The sequence below is a fragment of the Saccostrea cucullata genome, unplaced genomic scaffold (assembly GCF_032062105.1).
Source record: "Saccostrea cucullata isolate Sc308-1 unplaced genomic scaffold, CSIRO_AGI_Scuc_v1 ctg2395, whole genome shotgun sequence".
In the NCBI taxonomy this organism is placed as follows: Eukaryota; Metazoa; Mollusca; class Bivalvia; order Ostreida; family Ostreidae; genus Saccostrea; species Saccostrea cuccullata.
The window spans coordinates 159,425-186,583 of record NW_026926363.1 but is presented as its reverse complement, the minus strand read 5'-3'; the positions used below and the strand labels follow the sequence as shown (position 1 = coordinate 186,583).

Here is a 27,159-nt window from a genome sequence, read left to right as displayed (position 1 = left end):
AAAAAGAGAGCACATGATTTCCCATAGAGAGAGAGAGAGAGTTTTAATTATCATCACTATATAGTACTCAGACACTGGTCTACATCACTTGCGGAGTTTATCTTTTAAAAAGATGATTTATCTTATCTCAGTTGATTTGACGGATTAAACAAATCTGCACCCCCCCCCCCCGATCCCTGCAAAAAGATGAGTTGATAGACTTGATTTAACAGACTTCACAGGGTGTGCAATGCAAATAATCCAACGAATCAACAACCATTATCATATCATGTGACCTGCATATCACGTGATGGGGAGGCGCGGAGAACAAGAAAGTTGTACAATGGAAAATATAAGAAATGAAAAAATATATTATACAAATCATTTTTTCTGATTGTACATCACAGATGCAAATTATATAAGTACATTCCTGTGTATATAGGCCTACATAGAATTAAATTACATTAATTATAGTACATGTATATGTGCATGTGTAATATACGATGTCAGTATAAAAAGTCAGATAGAGAAGACTTGGCTGGAAAGTTAAGCGACAAAATCAGAACAAATTATAAAATATACTAGTACTTACATATTGTCTAGCAAAGCAGTATATCCGAAATGAACTTCCTTTGTTCTCACAAATAAAAGCGTGTGTAGCAGCTCAAATGCGAAATTGTGAAATGGTTACACGTGCTGACCATCCTGATATATCAGATTTCGCAGTAACAGAGGAAACTGGCCAGTCTCCTGCTGTGAGAAGCAATGATGATGTTGACCTAATTTCTTAAGCAGTGAATTTTGCTCTTATCTCAGGATCTGCACCTCTAAAACCAGCACTTTAGCGCAATTATGTAATCGATGTTCCTTAGATTTTATACAATTCTGTAAACTGTTGATTGAACACTAGTGAAAAACAAAGTTAACACAAACCAAAAAAAAAAAAAGAAACCAAAATAAAAAAAGACAAATGAACAAAACCAAAGAAAGAAAATTAAAAAAAAAAAAATATTTCATATACTCTACGTATATACGTGAAACTGGTATATACCGGGCCTTTTTCTTCTGCTCCTTTCAAAGTGATCTCACAACGACCAAATGTATGATAAAGTTTATGGTGCATTTGCATGCTTTCCCCCTTTTTCACAGAAAAGGGCGATCAAGGGAGTTATATGAACACCAATTCAAAACAAAGTTCATGTCTAAATGTTATGCAAGCAACTCATAATAGGGACCCATTTTTCCTGTGGAGGGGTTGGGCTGCCAACTGCAGATTGAAGTTAAATGTAAATTCAATAACACCTTATCCCTACATCATAGACACCCCCCCCCCACCCCCCCACGGGATCAACCTACCGGCTAGGCTAACTAAATATTTTCTACATTCTTTCATTTCATATTAATTTACGTTGGACCAACGTTGGCAAATGTTTTATTTCAATGTCAGCATAGAAACTGTAGTAATGAGCACATGGCATAGTAGGGCTAATGTTGGGCCAACGTTATAATTAACAATTTTTTAAACACTATCATTTAGATATATTACATATACGTTGGGCCAACATTGGTCCAGTGTGGTGAGCCCAACATGCAGAAAACTTAATTATAGCATATTCTGCACATGAAGGGTCGTCGTTGGACAATGGTTGTATACCCAATGCTCTTGGTCACTATGGATCAGGACACATTTAAAACGTTGGGCCAACGTTGGTTCAATGCAGCTATTCCCAACGTTAAAAAATACAGGAAAGCTCACATTGATTACATATCGCCATTGTTGGGCCAACATTGTCTTCCCAACTTACATGTGACCAAAAAAGAAAAGCATCCTATTGACATTGGCCCAACGTTGGGCCAACATTAACTACCCAACGCCAACCACCAGCCAACAATACAACCATTTACCAACGTTGGCCCAACATAGTCATGCTACCTGGGTGGATGTGTTTATGACAGTGTTTCTCAGAGTTTGGATTTCTCCGGGGGCCCTCAATAAGCCTACTCTTTTCCAAAAACTTGAATAAACTAGAAAGCGTAACGATATTAAGCGTGAAAAGGGGGTTGCAATCTTTGACAGGGGGCATCATTTAATGTTTTTGTTAAGGTAAACTGAAACTTACATAAATACCAAAAAAATATAAACATTTAAATCTTATACTTCTTGCAAGTAATGTAAATTTGCATTAGGACTTGCATTTGTAAAATGATCACACATTATTTGGACATCATTAAAAAGTTTATTTTGAACAGGTTAAAAAAATCACAACATTCGAAAACTAACCGATTTTTCAGTTATTTCACAGTCACAAGATATGTATTCAAGTTGATATACCGCGCTCAATAGATACATGCATGAATAGGTAAACTTTGATTGTCCAATTTTTATTGTTGACAAAATAACTGCATCCTGACATTTCAGGCCGAAGTCAGATGATTGATTAACTTTCTTTTGTATGATATACAATTTTTTATTATCACAAAAAAATTCAAATTAGATCTGCCAAACACAATATCAATAAAGTTTCACTGAGTTCTTAATATAAGTGTAAGCAATTTTAAAAGGTACAATTTCAAACTAAAGAGCAGGTTTTGCAGAACTATCATCCTTGTTATTATCCGGAATGCCAATATGAATCGGAATAAAATCAATGTACTCAGAAGTACAGAGAGCCGGGCTCATTTACAGAGTAGAATGGATTTCTTACATGAATCACGTTTATATTCTGATGAAAAAATTATTTTAAAACTATCAATATAAATGATAAGACACTGACAGTGAGTTTTTCAATCCTAATACCACGGTCCGATTTTGTCAGAATCAGGAATAATCTGGTATCGCAGCTGAATGTAAACAAACAGGCCAGTCTGGTTCCCTCTCCTGCTTTACCTCGTATGTGTAGAGAACTATACGGTAACACTGATTATCAAAAATCCTTACGCTAATGAACTATGTTCTTTGACTTACGAAGTTTTCAAAGTCATTACTACTAATGTTTATTTTATATAGATAAAACTTCGTTTTATTTTTGTTGCTTTATTTAGCGTTTGTATTATCTTAAAAGCGGTTGAGAGTAAGAACTCTATTTTTGCACGTAACTTTGAAATGGCGACTATGGGGTTAACATCCTGCCTTGAACAGGATCACATAAGCCGGCAATTGCTCTTTGAGCAATAAGCGCGGCTAAAAATCGCCATTTTTACCTTGTTCCATGAGATCAAACTTGTATAGTATATCCAAAATGTATGGATGATTGGTGTTCATATTGTGTATGGATTATAAACATAAAAACGAGAAGAGGGCAACAATCCACAGAGTAAATTTCCTCTCCCAAACGAAACTGGCACAGATCATAATTAAAATTAATTCAAAGCAAATACACCCATATTAAAATAGCATGAGTTTACGGAGTAACCCCCCCCCCCCCAAAAAAAAAAAAAAAAAAATCACTGATCCAGAAGTTTTGCGTTGAAACATCTAAAAATTCTACAGGGTAAACTTCCTCTCAAAGTGACATAATAAAATAGTGACATACATAAAAAAATAAAAGAATTAGAAATTTTTACAACAATTTATTTGGGATATTTTATGTTATAAGCAGTTGACAATAAGAAAGGTCGAAGGTGAAAGTGGGTATCCTTCCTACTTTCTTGGTTTTGAAGAATAAGTTTTTTTGCCAACCTTACCCCCTTTATTTCAAACGACCTGTTGCTAAAACTGAGTGCAAGATGTCATATAAAGAAGAAACAGAGACTATTTTTTTTTTAAAATCGTATTACATGGGAATGATATTTATATAATTTTTCATTTTAATCCCAGTTGAAAATAGCGTTTCGAGAGAGAAAAAAATTAAACATGCATACTCGTGATGGTAGCACTTTTTTCATGTCCTAATGCATTTACGATTGCCTCTCGTATATTAGATATATGTAAAATTGAATAATTGCGTTCATTAATTTATTCAATAAAAACAAAATAACAATTTTTGATATAACCTTTTAAATCTGAAGTCCCCCACTTTAAATTGGAGCATATACATGTACAGAAGGTTCAATAATTTGTCACATATCATGAGGTCTAGGTTCTTGAAATCTTTTCAACTATAAATATAGAGGAATGTCAAAGACATTCTTAGTAATTTTTAAAACGCTAATTGGTATGCTCCTGTTTTTTTTAATTTAGCCAATTTACAATACCGGTATTTGTAATGTTGACGATGCAGATGTCCTGAAATTATCTGCGTTTTTAATCGCCAAACATTTATTTTCAATTGATTTATTGGACCTTTCTGCTGGTAGTTTTATCCGTTGTAGGCAATTTCACGAATAATCTCCCTTTGATTACATAGTGACCATGGCGACGAGACGTTGGGATTGAGTTACAAACAGGAATTCACACAAAGAAATACAAAAAGAGTATAAATTATTTAAAAAAAAAACATATAAATATTTAAAAAATTGAATCTAAATCAGCTATGTCAAGAAAAAGTCTTGGGTCAGAACCACGGTAAGGGTACTGTGGAAGTTGACAATATAACATGCCGTAATATTTTATAAAGCACATGGTTTTCGTTTTCCTTTTTCCTACCACAGCACAAAATCCAATATATTTCCAACTAGACAATTCATTTTGATACATTTTTAAAGTAGAAAGCACAAAAAAAAATATTTTTGATATTATCCTAAGATATACCCGAAAATCCGCTGTGGTGGTCGGTTTTCAGAGGTTTGATATTGAAAGAAAAGTTTAGTTTTCAATGTGGCCACATGTGACAAACAAAATAAAAATATGCCCTGTGTATTAACTTTTTTATCCTCTTTTTAATGACATAAATTTTATTTTGTTTGTAGGGTATGGCCAAGGTCAAATTTTGGGTTAAAGATGTCAACAAGATGCCCAAGGGCCTTGAGAGCTCTTTTGATAAATTGTACAATTTATCACTTCTATTAGAAGCCTCCTACTCTATTAGTATCATAAGACCCAAAATGCATCAACTTACAAAGTTTGATAATATTTAGCCAGTAAGACTGAAGATATTATAATATAATTATAAAATACCATAAGTATGTCATAGTCACCTACCTCTTGATCGAAATTTTCTGAGGACTCAAGATACATTAATTGACAAAAAATGATGATTCTAATTAAATAAGTACCTGAGATATTCAAAAGTAGTTCAACATGACCTACTTTTTGGTCAACATTCTCTGAAAACCCAAGATGCATCATCTGACAAAGTTTGAGGATTCTAAGCCAATTAGTACTAGAGATAATTAAATATAGCCATCAGATGTCAAAAGTAGGTCACGGTTACCTACTTTTTGGTCGACGTTTTCCAAAAACCCAAGATGCCTAAACTGACAAAATTTGATGATTCTAAGCTAATAAAAACCTGAGATATTCAAAAGTAGGTGACCTACTTCTTGTTGGACATTCAATGAAACCGTTCGATGCCTCAACTGACAAAGTTTGATGATTCCGAGCCAATAAGTACCAGATATAATTAAATATAGCCATCAAATGTCAAAAGTAGGTCATAGTGACCTACTTTTTGGTCGACGTTCTCCAAAAACCCAAGGTGCCTAAACTGACAAAATTTGATGATTCTAAGCTAATACGTACCTGAGATATTCAAAAGTAGGTCACCATGACCTACTTTTTGGTCGACATTCTCCGAAAACCCAAGATGCCTCAACTGACAAGGTTTGATGATTTTAAGCCAAATAAGTACCGGAGATACTTAAATAAAGCCATAAAATGTCAAAAGTAGGTCACCGTGACCTACTTTTTGGTCGTCGCTCTCCGAAAACCAAATATGCATCAACTCACAAAGTTTGATGATTCTAAGCCAATAAATACCTAAGATACTTAAATATAGCCATAAAATGTCCAAAGTAGGTCATCGTGACCTACTTTGTGAACTTCATGACTCATCCTTCTTAAAACATTTAATCCCATTATTTCAGAATCATCAAATCTTGTAAGTTGTTGCATCTTGGGACCTTAAAACATATTTATGAAAAAGTAGGTCATTGTCACTTACTTTTTTAATTTTGCAGGCATTTGTTTTCAAATTGTTTAAAAGACCTATTTTGATTACCTTCAGACCTCCGATCATCAAACTTGGTCAGCAGATGCATTTTGGGACTTTGAAAAATGTCGACTAAATTGTAAGTCACGATGACCTACTTTCGACATTTTATGTCTATATTTAAGTATTTTAGGTATTTATTGGCTTAGAATCATCAAACTTTGTGAGTTGATGCATCTTGGGTTTTTGGAGGGTGACGACCAAAAAGTAGGTCACGGTGACCTACTTTTAACATTTTAAGACTTTATTTCAGTATTTCATGACTTATTGGCTTAAAATCATCAAATTTTGTCAGTTGATGCATCTTGGGTTTTGGGGGAATGTGGACTGAAAAGTAGGTTACGGTGTCCTGCTTTTGAATATCTCAGGTACTTATTGGCGTAGAATCTTCAAACTTTGTCAGTTGATGTATCCTTGGTTTTCTAAAATCGTCTACTAAAAATTAGGTCAGTGACCTACTTTTGACATTTTTTGGCTATATTTAAGTATCTCGAGTACATATTGGCTTAGAATAATGAAACTCTGTCAGTTGATGCATCTTGGGTTTTCGGGGAATGCAAACCAAAAATTACTTCGCCATGATCTACTTTTGACATTTTATGGCTATATTTTCATATCTCCAGTACTGGTTAACCCATAATTGTTAAACTTTGTCAGTTGGGGTATCTGTGGTTTTTAGAGAATATTGACTACAAAGTAGGTCATGGTGCCCTACATTTGAATATCTTAGGTACTTATTGGCTAAGAATCATCAAACTTTGTCAGTTGATGTATCTTGGATTTCGAAAATCGTCTACTAGAAATCAGGCCACAGTAACCTACTTTTGACTTTTTATGGCTATATTTAAGTATCTCGAGTACTTATTGGCTATGAATAATCAAACTTTGTCAGTTGATGCATTTTGAGTTTTCCACGAATGTAGACCAAAAAGTAGGTCAAGGTGACCTACTTTTGAATATCTCAAATACTTATTGGCATAGAATCTTCAATCTTTGTCTATTAATGCATATTGAGTTCTTAGAAAATATTTGTTATTTGAAAATGAATCTTAAAGTAGGTCACTGTGACCTACTTACTTTTTTAAAAAAAAAAGCTTTATTAAAATATCTTTAGTCCTACTTAGCTAAGAATCATCAAACTATGTCAGTTAATGCAGTTTGGGTCTTAGGATACTTAAGGTTACAGGCTTCAAATAGAAGTGATAGGTTCAGAAGAGCGATTCAAGGCCCTTGGGTCCCTTATTAGGTCACCTGAGTAAACTCGGGTGACCTATTGCTATATGTTTTCGTCCGTCGTCGTTCGTGCGTTAACATTTAAACATTTTCAGCTTCTTCTCTGAAACCGCAGAACCAATTTCAACCAATTTTGGCATATAGCATCTATGGGTGAAGAGGAACAAAAATTGTGAATTTCATGGTCCCTGTCCCCTTAGGGGTGGGACCAAACCTCTCAAACTAGTGCAATCTCTAAAAATCTTTTTCTTAACTCCTGGACATCAAGCAGTCAAAATGTTGGTACAGTTATGATTGTTGTGCATAGTTATGTTGATTTAGGGCTGTATAGATTATATAGTGAAAATGCATAAATTCTTTGAAATTCTTCTTCTCTGCTCATGGGCATAAGATAAAACTAACCAGGTGCATTGTTATGTTGAGTAAAACTACCTCTTCCAAAATTGTGAATTTCATGGCCCCAGGGTCAGGGGTTTTAGTGCTTTGGCGGGGCTATAAAGATTATATAGGGGAAATGAATTATTTCTTTGAAAATCTCATTTTTTGTGCTTGGGTATTAAACCAATGAACTGTGTACATAGTTTTGAGGAGAAAGGATGCCTCTTTGAGATTTGTGAATTTCATGGCCCTGGGTCAGGGCTTCTTGTGTTAGGGCGGGGCTCTAATGTTTATATAATGAAAATGCATGAAATCTTTGAAAATCCTTCTCTTTGCTCCTGGATATTATGCTAATGATAAAAGTACACATGTATGATGACAAAAACCTGCCTCTTCGAAAATGGCTAATTTCTAGGCCCTAGGCCAGAGGTATTTGGAGGGGGGGGGGGTTACATAGTCTGAATATAAATTATTTCTTTGAAATCTGCACTTTAATTATTAATCAACAAGAAGATGGGTTAACATGACGAGAGATAATAAGCGCATAGCGCGACATACATGAAGTTGAAAAATTAAATCTCAATTTTATCAAAATTTTCCTTAATATTACATCTAATATTAAAGTATACTTTATGTAAAATCTTTACAACTTGCACAAATCTCATGAAAATTGAAGTTATTTGCGTATGAAATATTATACGCACACGAAAGAGGACAAAACGAGTCATTTTTTCACACTATAACACTGTTTTTCGTTATGAGTGGGTCTTCTCTCCACTTTTTTGAAAGGTAATCCTCAAAGTTTGCATAAAAACATACATATTTTGGTTTCCAAAACTATCATAATGGAGTAATGACCCACTCTACCTTAAAAATATAATTTTATGACATAACTTTCGTATCTTTTCGAGAAATACTTGAAGTCCCCTAAGTCAATGGTCATATCACAAACATGATTTAAATGCCACACATCATCAGGACTTGTGTAGCGTAGTGGTTAGCGTGCTAGTCTCAACAGAGAATGCAACTCAGGATTTTTATTGCCAGGGTTCGAACCGCATACCGCATTATTTTTCTTTATAATTTTTCTCAAAACTTTTTGTTCACCATGATTTTACAAAAATCAATGATGAGAACTTTACTCTAAATACTAAAATCACAGTTGAATATGATATTTATATATCTGAAGCTTGTGGGTTTTATGCACGCTAAGTTCACCCATCTCCTTTATGATAAAATAAAATTCATGATGAAATTCCCAAATTTTGAAATATGTTGCCCCAGGGTCAGTGGTTCCTGTGAGGAGGTGTTCACAAGTGGTTACATGTACAAAGTGGAAATGAATTTTCTCTTTGTTAAATTACTCTGATCTACCCCTGGGTATTAAGTGCCCAAAGTAAGCATGCTAATTGTGTAATTATGATAGGCAATGGTGCCTCTTTCAATATTAATTGTGAATTTCATGTCTTTGGGTTTAAAACACGAATCAAATTCAATTCCGGGATACTCAGGTGACCTATAAGGCCCGTTGGCCTCTTGTTATTGCTTAAATGAGACTTTTTTAATTTTAACTAACAGAAACATTGAGCCTTAAATCATCTGTTTGTTTTCTGCACACTATAAATACTTTGTTCAGTGAATTAAGTTTATACTCTGAACGAAAATGCTTTCATTGGTTACATGTAATAGAGTTGCAATCGATTATTCTGAACTTTCCCTCTAACAACCACTGAGCAGTATCTTATCATATCAGTGCATAATTAACAATCAGCGGCATTTTTTGAAAAAAAAGAGAGTCAAATAGATTAACCGATTGTTTTCTCTCCCTGGAGGGCATATAAAATATACACTTCCTTATCAAATGCCTGACACAAATTATGTGTAAAAAATGATAACAAAAACGTAGCTATAAGAATCAATATAATACTTGTGAAATATTTATTACAAAGTGAAAAAACAGTTTAGAGTAACAAAAGCGTCAAAGAAAGCAGGAAATCCTTCTGCACCCGTCCTAAACGTTCCCCTTGCGGTTTTGAGTGCTATCAATTTTATTTAAACTTAATAAATCGAGGAGCAAAACAAAATATTAACGACAGAGTTAAGCTAGAATAATTTGAACTCGCACAACTGATAAAATGGGAAAGTCCCTTTATTTTCTCCTTTATTACATTCAGTATATTTGTGCCAATTAACGAGTTTTATTTCCTTTTTGTGCTCTTTCAAAGCTAATTATGTTTTATATTTATAGATATAATTTAAGGAGGTTGGATCCTTCATTTAAGAGTATAAAGGGGTTTTATTTATCAACACACATGACTTGACTAAGAACAAAGTCATTTGTTTTAATATCTGCTGCACTCTGTTTTCGTCAGTCGTCCTACATAAACAGTTAAACATGTTCAGCTTTTCTCTGGAACAAGTGAACCAATTTCAAGCAATTTTGGCCTATAGCATATATCGGTGATCCCTTTGACTTCACTGAATCTTTTACAGTTTTGTATTACAGTGTATACTCTGGTGACCGTTAAGGCCCAAGAGCTTCTTGTTCTGAATACAGAGTTTTTAATGTGTGATTCAGTGTTGCTTTTACCATTCTATGGTCTGATGGCTGATGCTGGAGACAAATTTGATAAAAATATTTAGATTAAATCACTTTCACTAAGTACTGTACCTCCAATGTTTAGTAAAAGTATTGCCTGTTTGTAATCTCCTTGAAAGCCCTAGGGTACGAACAGAATAAATCAGAAATTGAACCTATCTATGCAAGAAAAATTTTTGAATTTTTAGAATATGATTTTCAAAACAGCAGTATTTTTTTTTGAACAAAAAAATTAAATGTAAAAACGGCAGGGTGATCAAAAATTCAAAAGTTCTAGGTTAGAGAGAAACAGATATTTTTTATTATTTCAATTAAAAAAGAGAATAAAGAGATTAATTGAAGACTGTGCATAACCTTTATGATCTTTTGTTACTACATTTTCTAAAATTCTATCGCAATTCTTTAATGTGTGTTGAAATGCAATGACGTTGCGCACGGTGTTGGTACACATCGTTACGTCAAAAACATTAAAAAGTCATAACTTATTATAAAAACCTTATACATGCATATTTTAGATCTTTAAATGAATTTTATTTTTCAAAAGTATAAAAAAAATAAAAGGGTACATAATGTTCAATGTTTGAACCTTCTTTTTTTGAAATATTTAGATGTTTATTAATAAATCTTAATAATGAAATTTTAATTACTGAAATGTCAAAGGCACTGAATATTCCTACTCATTTCTGTCAAAGATATATATATGTCTCTTTCAACCTCCTTCAATATTTTTTTCAGTTAGGTCACTAAAAAGTCTTTTATTTCTATATAGCGTCCGCATGCGCTTTGGGTGTATAGATAAAAAAATGAGAGTTAATTTTTTTTATTCTTCCTACGTTTTAATGGAACTGGTGTCATTTTGAAATTTAAAAAATTAAGTATCAATTTAGTATATTGAGTGGATATAAAAAAAAAGGAGGGGTGGAAACGTTTCACCATTATTGAAAATCTGGTGTATCATGAAAACTCTAAAATCTTTTTACTATTTTTTGGTGAAAGAAGGGGGGGGGGCTCTTATTATGCATGCTTCGCTTAATAGGGTATTTTTGTGGAACGATATCATTTTGGGGTTTTCATAATGTTTTCCTTTGGTACATGTACACATGATAATTTGTAATAAATATAATTTGTGAAAAAATCTCCAACAAGTTTGAATATCGGGGACGGGTCTCTCTGCATGTCAAAGCCCTGTAAGCTGGTACTATGGACCTGAATTAAAAAAGCCCGGCGATAATTGAGGCTCCCGACCATGGTACGCATTGCGTAAACTAGCTATTTTTGTGACAAAATGGCTACACTTTTACTGATGCTTGCATTTATTTCATGTAGACCATTACTGTAAAGATTGTGTAATTAGTAAATGCAGCATTAAATGTTCTTTCAAGCTACATACATGATTGCTTTATATCTTACATTAATTTATATATTTTTGATATGTTATTGAGATATATTTAGTAACAATACAGTGACTCGTGCGTGCATAACAAAATGGCTACACTTAAGAAAGCCTTCCTAACATTTACGTTGGAAAAGTAATATAAAATATATCAGCTCAGTTAATCTAAGAAATATATGTACTAAAAGATTATTCACCAAAATTAATATTTGTTTGGGATTTATGTCTGGTACACATCTCCATTTTGACTAATGTCAGTGTAAGGAAACGATTTCTTACAAAAGTTCTAGGTTAAATGTTGATAAAATGATGTTAAAAACATGCCTAAATATCTTAAAGAATCTATATTTTATTTATCATATTTCAAAATTCCATCAATTGTAAGCCATTTTTTTCAAAGAGAATAAAAAGATTAATTGAAGACTGTGAATTTCATAAGTGGGAACTCATTATAATATTAAATTATTTAAAAGAAGCCTTACTTAGTTACTACATACCTTTCTGTAAATACTATCGCAAAACTCTCTTTCTTGTGGCCTAGTTGAAATGCAATACAAGTCTTTGCAAGTAAATGGCCAAAACCCTCATTGAGAGTGTAGGGCTCAAATAAATTAGGACATTTCTGAATGCTGAAGATGGTTTTGATTTCCAAATATCTTCAGAATAACACAGATGAACAAACCAAGCATGGCTTGTGTCTCCATGTTGGTTAATATTCGTTGTGAATAAGACGCTTTAAATTACACATTCAGTGCTGCCATTGTCAAATTTAAAGATTTTATTTGATAAAGATAATTTTTAAAACCAAACTTGGGTGGATATGAAAATTCCGGATTATTTTGTTTAGAAATCGGAAAAAATCGGGTCGGCGGATCCGTAAAACGAAAAATATAATTTCTCTCGCCTTATTAGGTTTATACATGAATAAAATTTGAACAGTTTAAAACAGATACTTTATAAGAGGTATATAAATTTTCATAAAAATCAAGCTTTAATCAAGAATTTTTTTTTTAATTTGCATAGGGAAAATGGCTTTAAGTACAAAATATGTTAATCATTTAAATTCACTTGTCATGCCTCTAAATTTGTTATATCCTTCTAGAATAAGATAAAACTCTTCAATAGGCACTTTTTTGTATATTCGCTATGTTTTAATATTTCGTTAAAGATTAAATTATGACAATTTAAGCAGTTTAGTATAAAGCAAACAAAGAGATAACAATGTAAATATTTTCAACCATTCCTCTTCAGGTGAAGATCAATATATATTTGTTTTTTTAATAATGAATATGTCATATGGTTAATATTGATTAAATACTAGGTATAAATACAATGGAAATATCGTTAAACACTGTATTTGACAAAGAGAAAATTTAAAAGCCTAATGCTTTTAAATATTCCCAGAGAGGATTACATGTATTAACAACATATAATATTTAAGCGTTGATTTTATTAAGCAGGAATCATGAAAATCTTCAATTATCTTAAAACTGCTTTTATTATCCTTAATATCATTTTACGTATCCATGGAGATTTAAAAGCTGGATATTCTTCTATACAATATGGCTACAGACTTCTTTATAGAATGATAGAATCTTACGTGAACTATAGCCTACTGGACTGTGTTGAAGAGTGTCTCAGAACCAAAAGGTGCAGGTCGGTCAATTATTACAAAGGCGCAAACTTTTGTGAAATTAACTTCAGAAGAAATATTACTCGACCAGCATTTTACAGACAAGCCCCGGGCTGGTTATACACTGACATTAGGTACTGGGATGAGGTAAATATCTTTGTATTCTCTATCTAGAGAGAAGAGAGAGAGATGAAATACAGAGGGGGACGGGTTGAATTTCAGTACTGAAATAAACACTAACTTCTTCAGGAATCAAAGTGTATTTCTTATGCGATAGTCCACATTTTATGATAACCATTAAATTTAATGTTTAAATGAAAACTAGTTATAAAAGTTTAGCATTGAACATTTAAAACGTTAATGTTCCTGTTATTGTGTAATTCTGTAGGAAACACACTGGCGATTATCAGCATCAAATGAATACCTATTTGACTAAAAGATATTTTTTATAAGTACAAAATGTTGATAAAAAATCAAATGGTATACATTGAAGAGCGGATATGATGTTATCGACTTTAGCTAATGAACTATGATAATAGCTAATGACCCATATGTTATAGATATGTGACGTTACACGGTTAATTCTAAATTAACTATAGTAAATTGTAGTTAACTATCATAAACTATAGTTAACTATAGTTTTTTTGTTAGGGTTACATTTGCAAAATTTCATTACTTTTCATCTGTTGAACAGGAATTATCTCAATTAATGTCAGTAATTTTCAGGTTCATAATTTCATTATTTCTGTCTGGTGAACAACCTTATAACATCCATTTATGTCAAAAATTTTCAGTTTCAATTTTTTTCTGTTGAACAAGAATTATCTCTCTTTTTTGAATATACGTTTTAGGTTCTCGCAGGATCTTGTGCAGGATCACCCTGTAAAAACTATGAAAAATGCATCCCTAAACCTTTTGGAGAATACGAATGCGTTTTGTCAGGTGAGATATTAAAGAAATCGTTAAGTATTAAATTTTGAAAGTAAAATAGAAGAAATGTCATTGAAAAATGAAAATGTATTTTTTTATACACCTCCCAGCCTCTCTAGGCGATAAACTCGCTTGAATGAATTTTCAGCAATCCAACAAATAATTCTAATCAAGCGAATTAATCACTTGTAGAGAAATTGAACCATGAGGGAAAGTGGAGAAATTCTCCCCAAAAGTGCACATGAAATCGCGCCGTAAATTGTACCTGTTTTGCCTTACGGGATCTGTAGAGTTATAGTTAGAGACTAATATATGTATATTTATTCTCTCTAATAATCCTGTCTTCATACTTAGTGTTCAGCAGATAAAAAACAACTTTTGATTGCATAATACACCCATATGGGTCGAGGAATACAATCCATCTAATATTATTATTTTTTCAGTGAAATAATAAAAACAATTATTTTAACTTTAAAATAGGTATTAAGCCTTCTTTCGTTTTGAAATTATTTTGAACTATATTGCGTGAAGAATCGTGCGTTTGCTTTAGCAATCGTGTAAGATCGTGACATGTGTAGAATCGTGTGCGTGAAGGATCGTTCGTGTAACAGATATTATCGTGCGGAATCGTTCGTGTAACGTGATCGTGCGTGTGAGTTGTCAACAATAATTAACGTTGCAGCCACTGTATATATATATATATAACGGAAAATCACTCATAATTATTTATTTAATCAAGAAAATATTGCCGTTTGTTACAAATTCTTGCAAATATCGGTAAATAATTATTTTGAGCTCTATTTCCTTATATGGAGCAATCAGGGCGGAGCTACTGTCATGACGTAAAACCTCATTACCATATTACTTTCATATGTAGCCTTAATAACTGTACTGCTAATGAAAATGCACAAATTTGTTGAAAATCTTCTCTGCTCCTTGGTATTTAATAAACGCTCCTTGGTATTTAATAAACTATCCAAGTACGTATTTGTGTTGAATAAGGCTGAGCCTTCCAAAATTGTAAGTTTCATGGCCCCTGGTTTGGGTTTTTAGCTCTATTATTAATCTAGTGAAAATTCATTAATTCTTTAAAAATCTCCTCTTCACCTGGGTGATAATTTAATGAACTATGTACATAGTTATGATGAGGAAGAATGCCTCTTCCAAATTTGAGAATTTCAGGAGCGCTAGGTCAGGGTGCTTGTGTTAGGACGGGCTCTAATGATTTAATTGCAATGACCTACTTACATATTTATGATGAAGAAAGGCGTTTCTTCCAAAATGGTTAATTTCAGGGCCCCAGGATCAGGGTTACCGTGGGTGGGGTGGGGTAACAGAGTCCGAAAATAAATGCATTGAATTCTCCTCTGTGGTATTGATCAACCTTTTATGATGAAAAAGAATTTATGATAAAATTTCCAAAATCTTGAAATATGTGACCCTGAGTCAGTGGTTCCTGTGGGATGGGATGCACAACTGGTTATAAAGTGGAAAATGAATGCATTTTTCTTTTTGTTACTTTCATCTACCTCTAGGTGCTAAGTAACCAAAGTAAGCGTGCTTAGTACCGTAAATCTCGAAATTTTTGCTGTAGATAAATTTTTAGCTAATTTGCAAGTTCATTGCATTCGCAAAAATATTTTTCTTAAAAATAAATTACAATAAGAAAATGTGAACAAAGCAGCGGTCATTCGTAAAAATTAATCAACAGCATTTTAACCCGAATTCGCAAAATGAAATCGACGTAAAAATTTCCAGATTTACAGTATATACATGATTGTGTAGTTATGATACGTAATGATGCCTCTTTACATATTGTGAATTTCATGGTCTCTGGTTTAAAACAAAAGCCAAATTCAGTTGTTGAAAAGTTGTTACAAATGTACATCATACTAGGGTAACCAACAATGTACAAGGCAGGGGCGTAGCAACAGGGTGGGCCAGGGGGGGGGGTTTCCCCAACCTTACTTATACTATACGAAATGTTAATTGAAAGCCTGGTTGGCCCCCCCCACTTTTTAGGCTTATAGTGATGTCCAGAAAATGTAGTATTAGAATTGGTACTGAAAGTAGTTGTAACTGAGAAAAAGTTTACCTCTACCCCCCCCCCCCCCCCCCCCCCCCCCCCCCCGAAAATAGGATTTTCGACTCTGGGCAAGTTTTCTTTTTTTTTTTTTTTTTTTTTTTGTTTTTGCTTTTTTTTTTTGTCAACTTTTTCAGGTAAGTAAAAAAAAATTTTTCTCTGGCTGGCCCCCCCACTTTCAAAAATGCTACGCCACTGCAAGGTCGGCACTCAGAGTCATTAAGCAGTGAGGGATCTTTATCGTGCCAATGCTTTGCGTGACAAGGGACCTCGGTTTTTAATGTCTCATACGAAAGATCCGCAACTTTCACTTCAATTGCCGAGCGCCTGACGAAGGAACAGCTGTCACTCGAGGCCAAGATTACAACTCACGACCTCCCGATTACGGAAGTTTCGCTCTAATAAATGATTGTAATGGTACGAAAATCTCTGTAGGAGTCAATGCAGCTTTGCAGCGTTCATTTTTAACAATTAGTTTAAAATTGTTTTAGAGATTTAAAGCACGCAGTCAAACAAAATACTTTCAAACCCAAGATGGAACATTAGCAGTTCAAATATGTCTTGTCGCTTGGGATGTTCTCATTCATGGGGTATAAATTTTTGTCCCCCGCTTGAAAAGTGTGGGATATTAATTGGGTCTGTCCGTCCGTCTGTCCGTCATTCTGTCTGTCTGTAACGCTTACGTTTCCACACCATATCTCGAGAACCCTTTGAGCTTTTGCAATGAAATTTTGCGTAGCAGCTCCTTATGGACTAAAGAAAAACCCTATTGATTTTGAGGTCCAAAGGTCAAGGTCATATATTCGCAAATTCTTTTTCTTATAACACTTTCGTTTCCGCGCAATATCTCGGGAACCCTTTGAGCTTTTGCAATGACATTTTACAGAACAACTCCCTGTGGCTTAAAGATTGATTTTGAGGTCAAAAGGTCAAAATTCCAGGTCATAAATATATACATTCTGTTTGTGTGCAACACTTTCGTTTTCGGGCGATATTTCAAGAAGATGTTGAGCTTTTGCAATGTAATTTTATACCAAAAGTCCCTATGACCTCTCTCACCCCTCTCAAAGTGCCCCGCCCCGTTTGTTTTATTAGTATTTATTGTATTACATGTCGCTATTTTTGGCACAGGGACATGAAGGAGAGTTATTCCGTATGAAAAAGGTTCTCGGCTGACTTTATATTTTACATCTATTAGAACTTTTTAATAAAGGTTAAATTAGACACCATGCATTGTGTAAAATTTTTACAATATCGAACGTATATACATGTATGTGTCTTTATCTGTGCATATTATTTTTGTTAAAGTACAGCAGTTCCGTGGTGTAGTGGTATGTCTCCCGCTTCACATGTGAGAGGTCCCGGGTTCGATTCCAGGACGATCCATTTTTTTTTTCCGAAATACTTTTTTTTACTAAATGATAATATTCAGCATGTGAAATGAAAAAAGTATGAGGTCTAGCTTGTATAACCTCATAATATCATTACAGTGTGATAAATATTCCATATAAAAGGAATCTTCTATACACATAAGCAATCAAATCTTTATATCCATACTGACATATTTTATTTGATTCAGTATACATGTATACATTTAAGGATACACCAAAGGTTTCCAAAGGGCAAAATTTAATTTGCTTGTAATTCTTTCATTAACAAAGATAACATATTAAAAGTATATATCATTTGAAAGCTTGTTAAATTCACTATTTAATGATCTTAATTTAAATTTTCATTTTTATCTTATTAAAAAATTATTAATATTTTAATGTAAATATTGGTGCATTTATATTTTATAAATCAACGTTTTTGTATTCCACCTCTCAAAGTCAAAATTCTGCCTCAATGTAGACTAAAGATTGAACTTTAAAACCGTATCTCAGATTTTTGATAAATCTTCTTATTCAAAAGTTACATCCATTTGTCTTTCAATGTTACCAATTTATTAGCCTAATTCTACATTTCCCCCAGTAATTCGAGAACTGAGCAAGATATCAAAAATCTGAGATACGGTTTTGTGAAAACACATTTGAGACACATTCTGGCCACTTTTCAGAGAAATTGGTCAATAAATAAGGGAGCTGAATCCTTTCAAATAATACCACCAACTGTCTGATCTTACTTTACAGTAGAGGGCAAAAACCCATTACACAACAAAGTCTGCCAAAGCTGGAAATATATGACACCTCGGAGATTCAGCTTTGGATACCTGTCACTTATCCATATTTCCTATGCATATTCACAAGAATGGGAGGTTCTGTTCTTTATTTAGGTGCTTTTAATGAAGTAAAATAGGTTCAATTCTGAATCAGAAAGATTTCCCGGCAAAATGGCAAGAGTTAAGCTCCACCTCCTATTTCATGGTCATTAGTGACCTGTTAGATCTCCTTCCCTAAATCTAGAGTCCCTGTAGTTTAATTACTGATAGTGGCTAGTGAAGAATTCCCCAAGTGGTCACAGTGATTTATTGCTCCTTTCAGAAGCAGGCAGTTACAGACCAAATCAGAAGCTTCAATAACGGCACATTCACATGTGTTAGTGTTTATGTTTGATTATTGTTAAATAATTAGAAAACCATTTAATAATCAGCAAGAATTTTTCATGCATTATAAAGCAATAATTAGCATTGTTTTCTTAGCCAAAAATCTCAAAATTGACAAAAATCTTGAAAAAAGTCTTTGGTGTATCCTTAATAATTCTACAAATTCAGTCAGGGAGATCCGACCCCCTCCCCCACCGAACTGCGCATGGTTTACTTTTTCCCTAAGCGGGCGACACAAATTAATTAATATACAGGATGTATACTTAAAAAGCGGACCTGATATTTTAGCGGGATTGGCGGATACAGCGATGCACTTACGCTATTTCATAATCACCGTTAATTAATGAAAGCGATATTATTTTTTAGGTCACCTGGGTAAACTCAGATGACCTATTGCTATCCGTTTTCGTCCGTCGTCGTGCGGTAACATTTGAACATTTTCAGCTTTTTCTCTGAAACCCCTGAACCAATTTCAACCAATTTTGGCATATAGCATCTATAGGTGAAGTGGAACAAAAATTGTGTATTTCATGGTCCCTGCCCCCCTAGGGCCTGGGGGGTGGGACCAAAACCTCTCAATTTAGTGCAATCTTTAAAAATCTTTTTCTTTACTACTGGACATCAAGCAGTCAAACTGTTGGTATGATCGTAATCAGCATTGAGTTCTCTACCAAAATTGTGAAATTCATGGCCCAAAGGACAGGGGTTCTACCGGTACATATGTAGTGCTAGGGCGGGGCTATATTATATAGTGAAAATGCATAAATACTTTGAAATTCTTCTTCTCTGCTCAAGAGCACTAATGAATTAACCAAGTGCATAGTTATGTTGAATATGGCTGCCTCTTCCAAAATTGTGAATTTCATGGCCCCAGGGTCAGGGGTTCTTGTGCTAAGGCGGGGCTATATAGATTAAATAGTGAAAACGCATAAATTCTTTGAAGTTCTTCTCTGCTCATGCGCATTAATTAAACTAACCAAGTGCACAGTTATGTTGAATATGGCTGCTTCTTCCAAAATCGTACATTTCATGGCCTCAGGGTCAGGGGTGCTAGGGCGGGGCTATATATAAAAATTATCTAGGGTCTGGGAAAATGAATTGTTTCTTTGAAAACCTTCTTTTCTGTGCTTGGGTATTAAACCAATGAACTATGTACATAGTTATTGGAGGAAGGATGCCACTTTGCATCAAGCAGTCAAACTGTTGGTATGATCTTCATGGCCCCTGGGTCAGGGCTTCTTGTGTTAGGGCGGGGCTCTGTTTATATAATGAAAATGCATTTCTTTGAAAATCTTTTCCTTCGCTCCTAGATATTATGCCATTTATCTAAGTACATATTTATGATGAAGAAAGCTGCCTCTTCCAAAATGGTTAATTTTTGGGCCTTTGGGTCAGAGGTTTTTGGAGGGGGTGGGGTACATAGTCTGAATATAAATTAATGCTTTAATATTCATCAACAATTTATGATGAAATAAAATTCTTGATAATATTTCCAAAATTTTGAAATATGTTGACCCAGGGTCAGTGGTTCCTGCGCGGAGGGATGCACAAGTGGTTACAAAGGTAATCAAAGTAAGCATGCTAAGTGTATAATTATGATAAGCAACGGTGCCTCTTTCAAAATTGTGAATTTCATGTCCTCAGGTTTAAAATACGAATGAAGTTCAATACGGGATACTCAGGTGACCTATAAGGCCCATGGGCCTCTTGTTTATTAATTTACTTGCTTTGATCTGCCAATTAACAGGCCTTGAACACCGAGTCTATTTTGATAGGCAAAAAGCCTATATAAATGTATGTAACACAGGCCTTTGGATCGCTTATAAAAATGTGTGTAAAAAAGATATATTTTTTTAACATCTCAATTTTTTTCTAAGCGATCTAAAGGCCTGTGGTATGTAAATATAATTCCATGTTTAATATTTTTTTTCAAATTCACCTAATAACATTTTTAGCGCGTATTATCACTTCGCTAACCACTCCATACCGAGATATAATGTCAAATTTTGAAGACGCTAATTTCTGTACACATACCATATATTAGGCTGATTATTTTCGTCACATTTCATCCACCTTTAAAACACCTTTTGTATTCTAGAAATGTTGCCCGCGTGGCGCAGTGATTAGAACGCAAATCGCGAAGGAATCCACCCATACGTCACTGGTTCAAATTCCACTGTAGGACGTGGCGTCCCATTCTTCGTACGGGACCGTATTAACAGAGTCCCTGTGTCGGAGTAGGTGCCGGCTCGATAAAGATCCCTCACTGACCAATGGCCCTAAGTGCCGAGTATAGGAAGAAATTTGAAGCTCTACATCGACATATAGTAGCGTCTCCATATGAGTGAAAAACTCGGGAGAGAGGGGCGCTAAACAACATATAATCAATCAATCTTGCTTTTAATACCCCCCCCCCCCCCGCTTGTAAATGTTGAGATGAATAAAGTTGATAGATTTTTTTTTTATCAGATTGTGGGATCCCTGTCAAAAGAATAAAGAATACCAAGTGGGATGTACGGGACTGGGAAGGAATAGGGATAAGAAAACGTATGCACATTAAATGCTTGAATTCCTTTGAACAGCAAGGATCCGGAATGATCGTGTGCCATAAAAATGGGACCTGGATAACGGACTTGGTTTGTCAAGGTTGAAAAAAAATGTTGTTTTTAAGTCTTTGTGTTTTTTAATTATTTACTTTCAAAATCCGTATCTAATACAAAATGTATCTGCTTACCTCGAGAACAAGAGGCCCATGGGCCATATCAGTCATCCGAGAACATTGGCTAAAAAAAAAAGCTAAAATCAATACTAGTAGTTAAACACCGGGGTCTGGGTTGAATTTTAATTTGAATTCTGAACTTCCTGAAGATACTTTAACATCAATATAACCAAAGCCTTTCCTGATCTTGGACATTAAACATTTTTATTTCTACATATTCCTTTTCAAAAAATCGCCATTGTGGCCCCCTCCTCAGGGAGAGTCATAACTTGAACAAACTTAAAGATGCAAAGACACAGATTTGAAGTTAATATTTTCTGTACAATATCACGACTTATATATTGTATTAGCATTTCACACAAAATTTTGGATTGGTTTGATTGTCACATCCTTGCACTTTCACAAAAGTTTATTTTATACTTAATACTAAGGAAAAGTAGCAATCTTGTGTATTAATAAAAATGCACGATTCTAAACATAATGATACAATCAATCAATATTATCGGCCAGTCACTCCATACATATATAATGAGTGATTAAATTTCAACATCATTTTTGTAAAAAGAACCAAAAGAAAGCCTATCATACAAGAAGGAAGCAGTAAAAACAATATCCTGTAAACACACAATATTAAGGTAGAAACAGTAGAACTATGTGATTTTATAGTTTGATAAGGTATTATCAAGGATTAATTTTACAATCGTGAATTGAGTTTAAACGGACCAATCAAAAGGGAAAAGAAGTGGTCCCCAGTATAAAAGCAAAAAAAATATTAAATTATTTTTGTAGCGACGAGAACGAAAACATTTGAATTTAGATGCTGTGGAAATAAAGGTTTATTAAAGCTCAGTTACTTGTTAAATCAATGATAACACTTAAATGTATCTTTGTAGTGGATAAATGTTATGGAAGCATTTTTATATTAAAGGGTATTTATATTAAATTTCTCAGTAATTGAATCTTTAAAAGAAAATTGAGGAAGATAGATCGACTGATCATTTTGCTGACATCCCTGAATAAGAGGTCCTAAGATGGGCCACAACGATTACCCGAATCAATACGGCTCTGCTATTCATCAGCAGTTTCTTTTTCTATCGTATAATCTTTTATATAACTTGTATCCCTATCGTGACCCCCACCCTACCCTCAGGGTCATGATTTGAACAATTTTACATAAGGATTTCTCCATATCAATTTGACTAATAGCTTCCTTGTTTTTGAGAAAACCGTTCACGGAGCTCAGTCCGCAAAGCACTCACTCAGTGATCGGGAGGTCGTACGTTCGAATCTCGGCCGCGACTGATCTTAGTCGATAAAATGTGTAGCCCACCGTTCTTTCACCGAGCGCCCTGCACTCTGAATCTTAAGCTGCGGGTCCTTCGGAGGAGACTTCAAACAACCGGGGCCCCGTGTCACGGCAGACGTTGGCAGGATAAAATCCGTTGCTGCTCAATGTCCTGGAGTATCGAGTAAAGGTCAAAATTTGGTACATGTATATGCTGACGTCTCTATATGGAGTGAAATTTTTTTCGAGCGGGACGTAAAACAATATACAATCGATCATTTCCTGTATATTTCCATGTAAAACTATGTGCTAATATTTCTCATTTGAGCTGAAATAAGGCATTCATAAAGACTGAGAATGAAAATGTCAATGCAGAAACTATAGAACACAATACTATTCTACAAGTATTTGCAGTGCAGTGTAAGAAAACTGTGCAAGATAAGCGATATATTAAAATTGAAGAGGAAAAGATTCTTTAGGGTCCTTTTTTTTTTAAAAACTTGCATATATTCCAAGTGTTAATATACGTGTGATTTTGTTTCTGTTTCAGTTCGTACTGATTGTAAGGATCACCTTGAGAAAGGTCACACTAATTCCGGTGTATACCCGATTTATCCTTATGGTACCGACTCCAGTCCTATCAACGCTTACTGTGACATGATCACAGAGGGAGGCGGCTGGACGGTATCTGTTATTTTTACGAATTAAGTTTTAAAATTGGCAAAAGAAATATTTATTTGTATCTCATTCTGTTGAGCAAGTGATTGATAAGGGACAAGAAACACAATCTGAATCTTTATTGAACTTTCCACAAACAAATATTCGTCTCTATAAAAATTGAATGAATAAGTAGATGTGTTTTTTGTTGGAAGGTTATACAAAAACGAGTGAATGAATCCCTGAGCTTTGAGAAGAACTGGGAGGCGTATAAGAATGGTTTCGGAACACAGGAACAGAATGTTTGGATCGGTAAATAAAAATCCTATGAAAACTGAGCCATTATTCCGATTAAATATTTGACAAATGATCCATTTAGGAACATATCAATTTTTTCAGAGGAATTTAAGGCCAGAATCTAGCACAGATTATTACATGTATGTAATTTACATCATGTTTTTGGTAATTCTCATTGATTAGTACTTAAACATTAATGTGAGGAAAACATACCATTTTACTTTAGGCCATATTACAATGCTTGTGTTGTGTCCTTCCCTATTATACATGTAATAAGAATCGAAAAGTCTAAGAAGAAAAAATACTGTAGAAGTACATTTTTCCGCGTGGTATTAATATACGCTATGTACGCGGTCACAAATTTTGCGCGGAAATTTGTCCAAGCGTACTTAATATAAATGTAAAGCGTATACTGACAGTCTAGGAAATCCGCGTAATTTTCTACCCGCGGATTAAACAGAAATGTAGATTCCGCGGAATTATGACCCCGCGGAAAAAAAGTACGTCTACAGTAATATAATTTTTAGGGCAAAGAGAGAATAAAATAAAATAAATGTCCAGTTGAATATGGAAAACAATCTTCATAATCGGTCAGCTGCTGTGGAATCATTGTAATTCATGGTGGTCAAGGTTCGTTTGTAACCAAATTTGACCTGTTCGTGGGGATGTAATTTCATGGGTTACTCGTAAATATAATGACTCAATGAACTAATATGATAACAAAATAAACGTTAGTGCAGGGAATGTAAATTCGTTGGTGAGGGTGACTCTCGAAATCCACGAACATTCACGAACATTAGCCCCCCACGAACAATGATGATTCCCCAGTACCTTGATTAAATTGAAAAAGAATATAATCTGTCACATTTTGGGGGAATATTACTTTTAAAACTGTGTGCATTGCAATATACACCTATTAATCTGTATACAGGAAATGACGTCATTCATCGGTTAACAAAGGGAAACAACTCGTCCCTTTATGTCTCCATCACTCTCCAGAATGGTACAAGTCTGTACGAGTTGTACGAAAAGTTCGCCATTTCTGACGAAACAGAGAAGTATAAACTATTTCTGACGGGACCTGCACGGGGAACATTAGGTAGGTGACAGGTAGATTGTTACACATAGTGAAATATATTGGCAAATTTGTCACATTAAGAGAAAAAAAGAAGTATATCGATAAACGAGAGGGGTGAGGGGGTGTAAAACGTGTTGTTTACAAAATAGTCTTCATTTAAACTTAAACGTTAACCTTACGTGCAAATTTGATTACGCTTTACATATCTGTAATATTAGGTATAAATTTGCGATAGAAGTGTGTTGATAGGAGTATTAAAAATATTATTTTACTTTCAGACGTCTTGTGTTGATTCTATGGAGTAAGGAGATCCATGAAATCCAACTTTTTTTTCTATTAAATTTCAAATATATAACATTACAAGTCAGCAGTTCCTAAACTATGATATAAAATTCCCATGAACAAATATTGCGTATAATCTTCAAAATTTGACCCGAAGAAAATTTTGTGTTTGTTTGATTATTGTTTTACGTCCATCTCGATAATTTCACTCAAATTGTGACGACACCACTTCCTGGCGGAAAGCTGCAAACCTTGTTCTAAACTTGGCACTTAGAGGCATTGAGCAGGGAGGAATGTTTTCGTGAAAACACCTACAGTTTCATTTGAAGTACCAGTCTTCAAGTCCCACAGTGGGATTCGAACTCGCGACGTAAGGATTAACGCCTCACTCCGCGATTCTAGAGGAGAAGCTCTAATCACGATGTGGTTCTACAGTAAACTTAAATTGAATGATAGAAATCTTTATCAGTTTGGAATCAATAAGTTCTGATGAACTAACTCGAAAGTGTCCTAATTGCGACCTTTTGATATATCACACGTACTTGGATATACAGATGCTAAGCAATTGCTTGGCTGACATGTTAACTTGTCATTAGACTGTAAATAAGGGACTCAAAGGCATACCGCCAATGACCAGGCAATTTTTTTAATCCCTATGTCCAGACCTGTTCATAAAACATCTTCCTTCCTGCCCATGCCACGTTCATACATATATAACTAACAATCTGTTGACATACAAGTTCCCTTCTTAATGAGAGATGATACAATGAAAAATTAGATGTTAAACTTTGTGTTTTGATGTTTTTAATTGTTATCTTTCTGGCCTTGTTTTTGACGTTTATTTTAATTTAATTTTGGCTAACGTGAGTTCTGTTTAATCAAATGACCACACTTCGATATGTTTATGTGATGCTATAATCTTGTAAATATTTAAAAAATGTAAACTTTGACTTTGATGTTTTTAATAATTTATCTCTCTGCAACCAGCCTTTTTAACTCTTTATTTATTTACTTAAAAAGACGAGCTATTTTATGGCGACTTTCTGTCTGCTGTACGAGTTCAATATCGTTTTGTGATGCTGTAAGATTTACGTAGAAGATAAGAAACGATTCAGCTGTTGCTGCTGTTATAAAAATGACAAGCGTTTCTTTCCATAGGTGGGATAATTGAGCCACTCAGTTGACAAGAATTTATAATGGATTAACAAATGTATAACAGAAAAGAATATTATCTGAATAATGAAGCTGTTTAATTTTAATTTGGTTTTCTGTAATTTAATAGGTGACAGTATGTTAACTGCAGATTCCCGCTTTCGGTTGCCTGGGATGTATTTTACTACGTACGATAGGGATAACGACAGGTCATCTGATTATAACTGTGCTATAAGGTTTAAAGGGGGCTGGTGGTTTAACAGGTGCTACAACGCCTTTCTGAACGGACCCTTGTCAACTACAGATTGGGCTTGGCCTTGGAATCCTAGAGTTATGAATGGCACATCCGTCAGAGAAACAATGATGATGGTCAGACGTCGCTAGGTAACAATATTCGGTGTTTCTTTTTAATTTATGATTCAGAGTGGCAGATTACGTGATACGCGAATGATTTTATTTTATGGTTATATGACATCTGATTTACCACTATGTCTTTATATTTTTAAGAGGTATTTTTTCATATATAGGGCGTTCGATTGCTTTCTTATCCACTCTCTAAGATGTATACTTTAGGGGTCTTTTATATTTAATCTTTCACTCACAGATGATAATTAAAAAAGGACTTCCTAAAGGATCTCAGAACTTTTCCCATGAAAGAAACGTTTTACATCTGTATTGCAAGAGACACAATTTTCTTTGACTTAATCAATTTCGTGTAATTTTTATGCCCCTCCCCTATTGAAAGATTACGGGGGTATATTTTGTCCTGTCTGTTGTCAAATTTAACCTACATTTTGCTATTAAGTGAGTGGGGCTATGGCTTTACGGGC

The 27,159-nt window shown here is 34.2% G+C and overlaps 1 protein-coding gene across 1 annotated transcript; it reads left to right on the top strand.

Annotated features, from left to right (window-relative positions):
- The first annotated feature begins 21,453 nt into the window (after nucleotides 1–21,453).
- Nucleotides 21,454–26,713, top strand: LOC134271469 (ryncolin-4-like). The gene is made up of 5 exons (XM_062753662.1): nucleotides 21,454–21,505; nucleotides 23,414–23,547; nucleotides 23,736–23,832; nucleotides 24,749–24,916; nucleotides 26,460–26,713. The coding sequence occupies exons 1-5, from the start codon at nucleotides 21,454–21,456 to the stop codon at nucleotides 26,711–26,713; spliced, it is 705 nt and encodes a 234-aa protein (XP_062609646.1).
- Nucleotides 26,714–27,159: the final 446 nt, after the last annotated feature.

What these genes read in the sequence shown, in the direction of transcription:
- LOC134271469 (XM_062753662.1), top strand. Translation starts at nt 21,454, where the DNA reads ATGATCGTGTGCCATAAAAATGGGACCTGGATAACGGACTTGGTTTGT. An exon ending in AACGGACTTGGTTTGTCAAG is followed by an intron (nt 21,506 to 23,413) that starts GTTGAAAAAAAA and finishes TTTCTGTTTCAG; the next exon opens with TTCGTACTGATTGTAAGGAT. An exon ending in CAGAGGGAGGCGGCTGGACG is followed by an intron (nt 23,548 to 23,735) that starts GTATCTGTTATT and finishes TTTTGTTGGAAG; the next exon opens with GTTATACAAAAACGAGTGAA.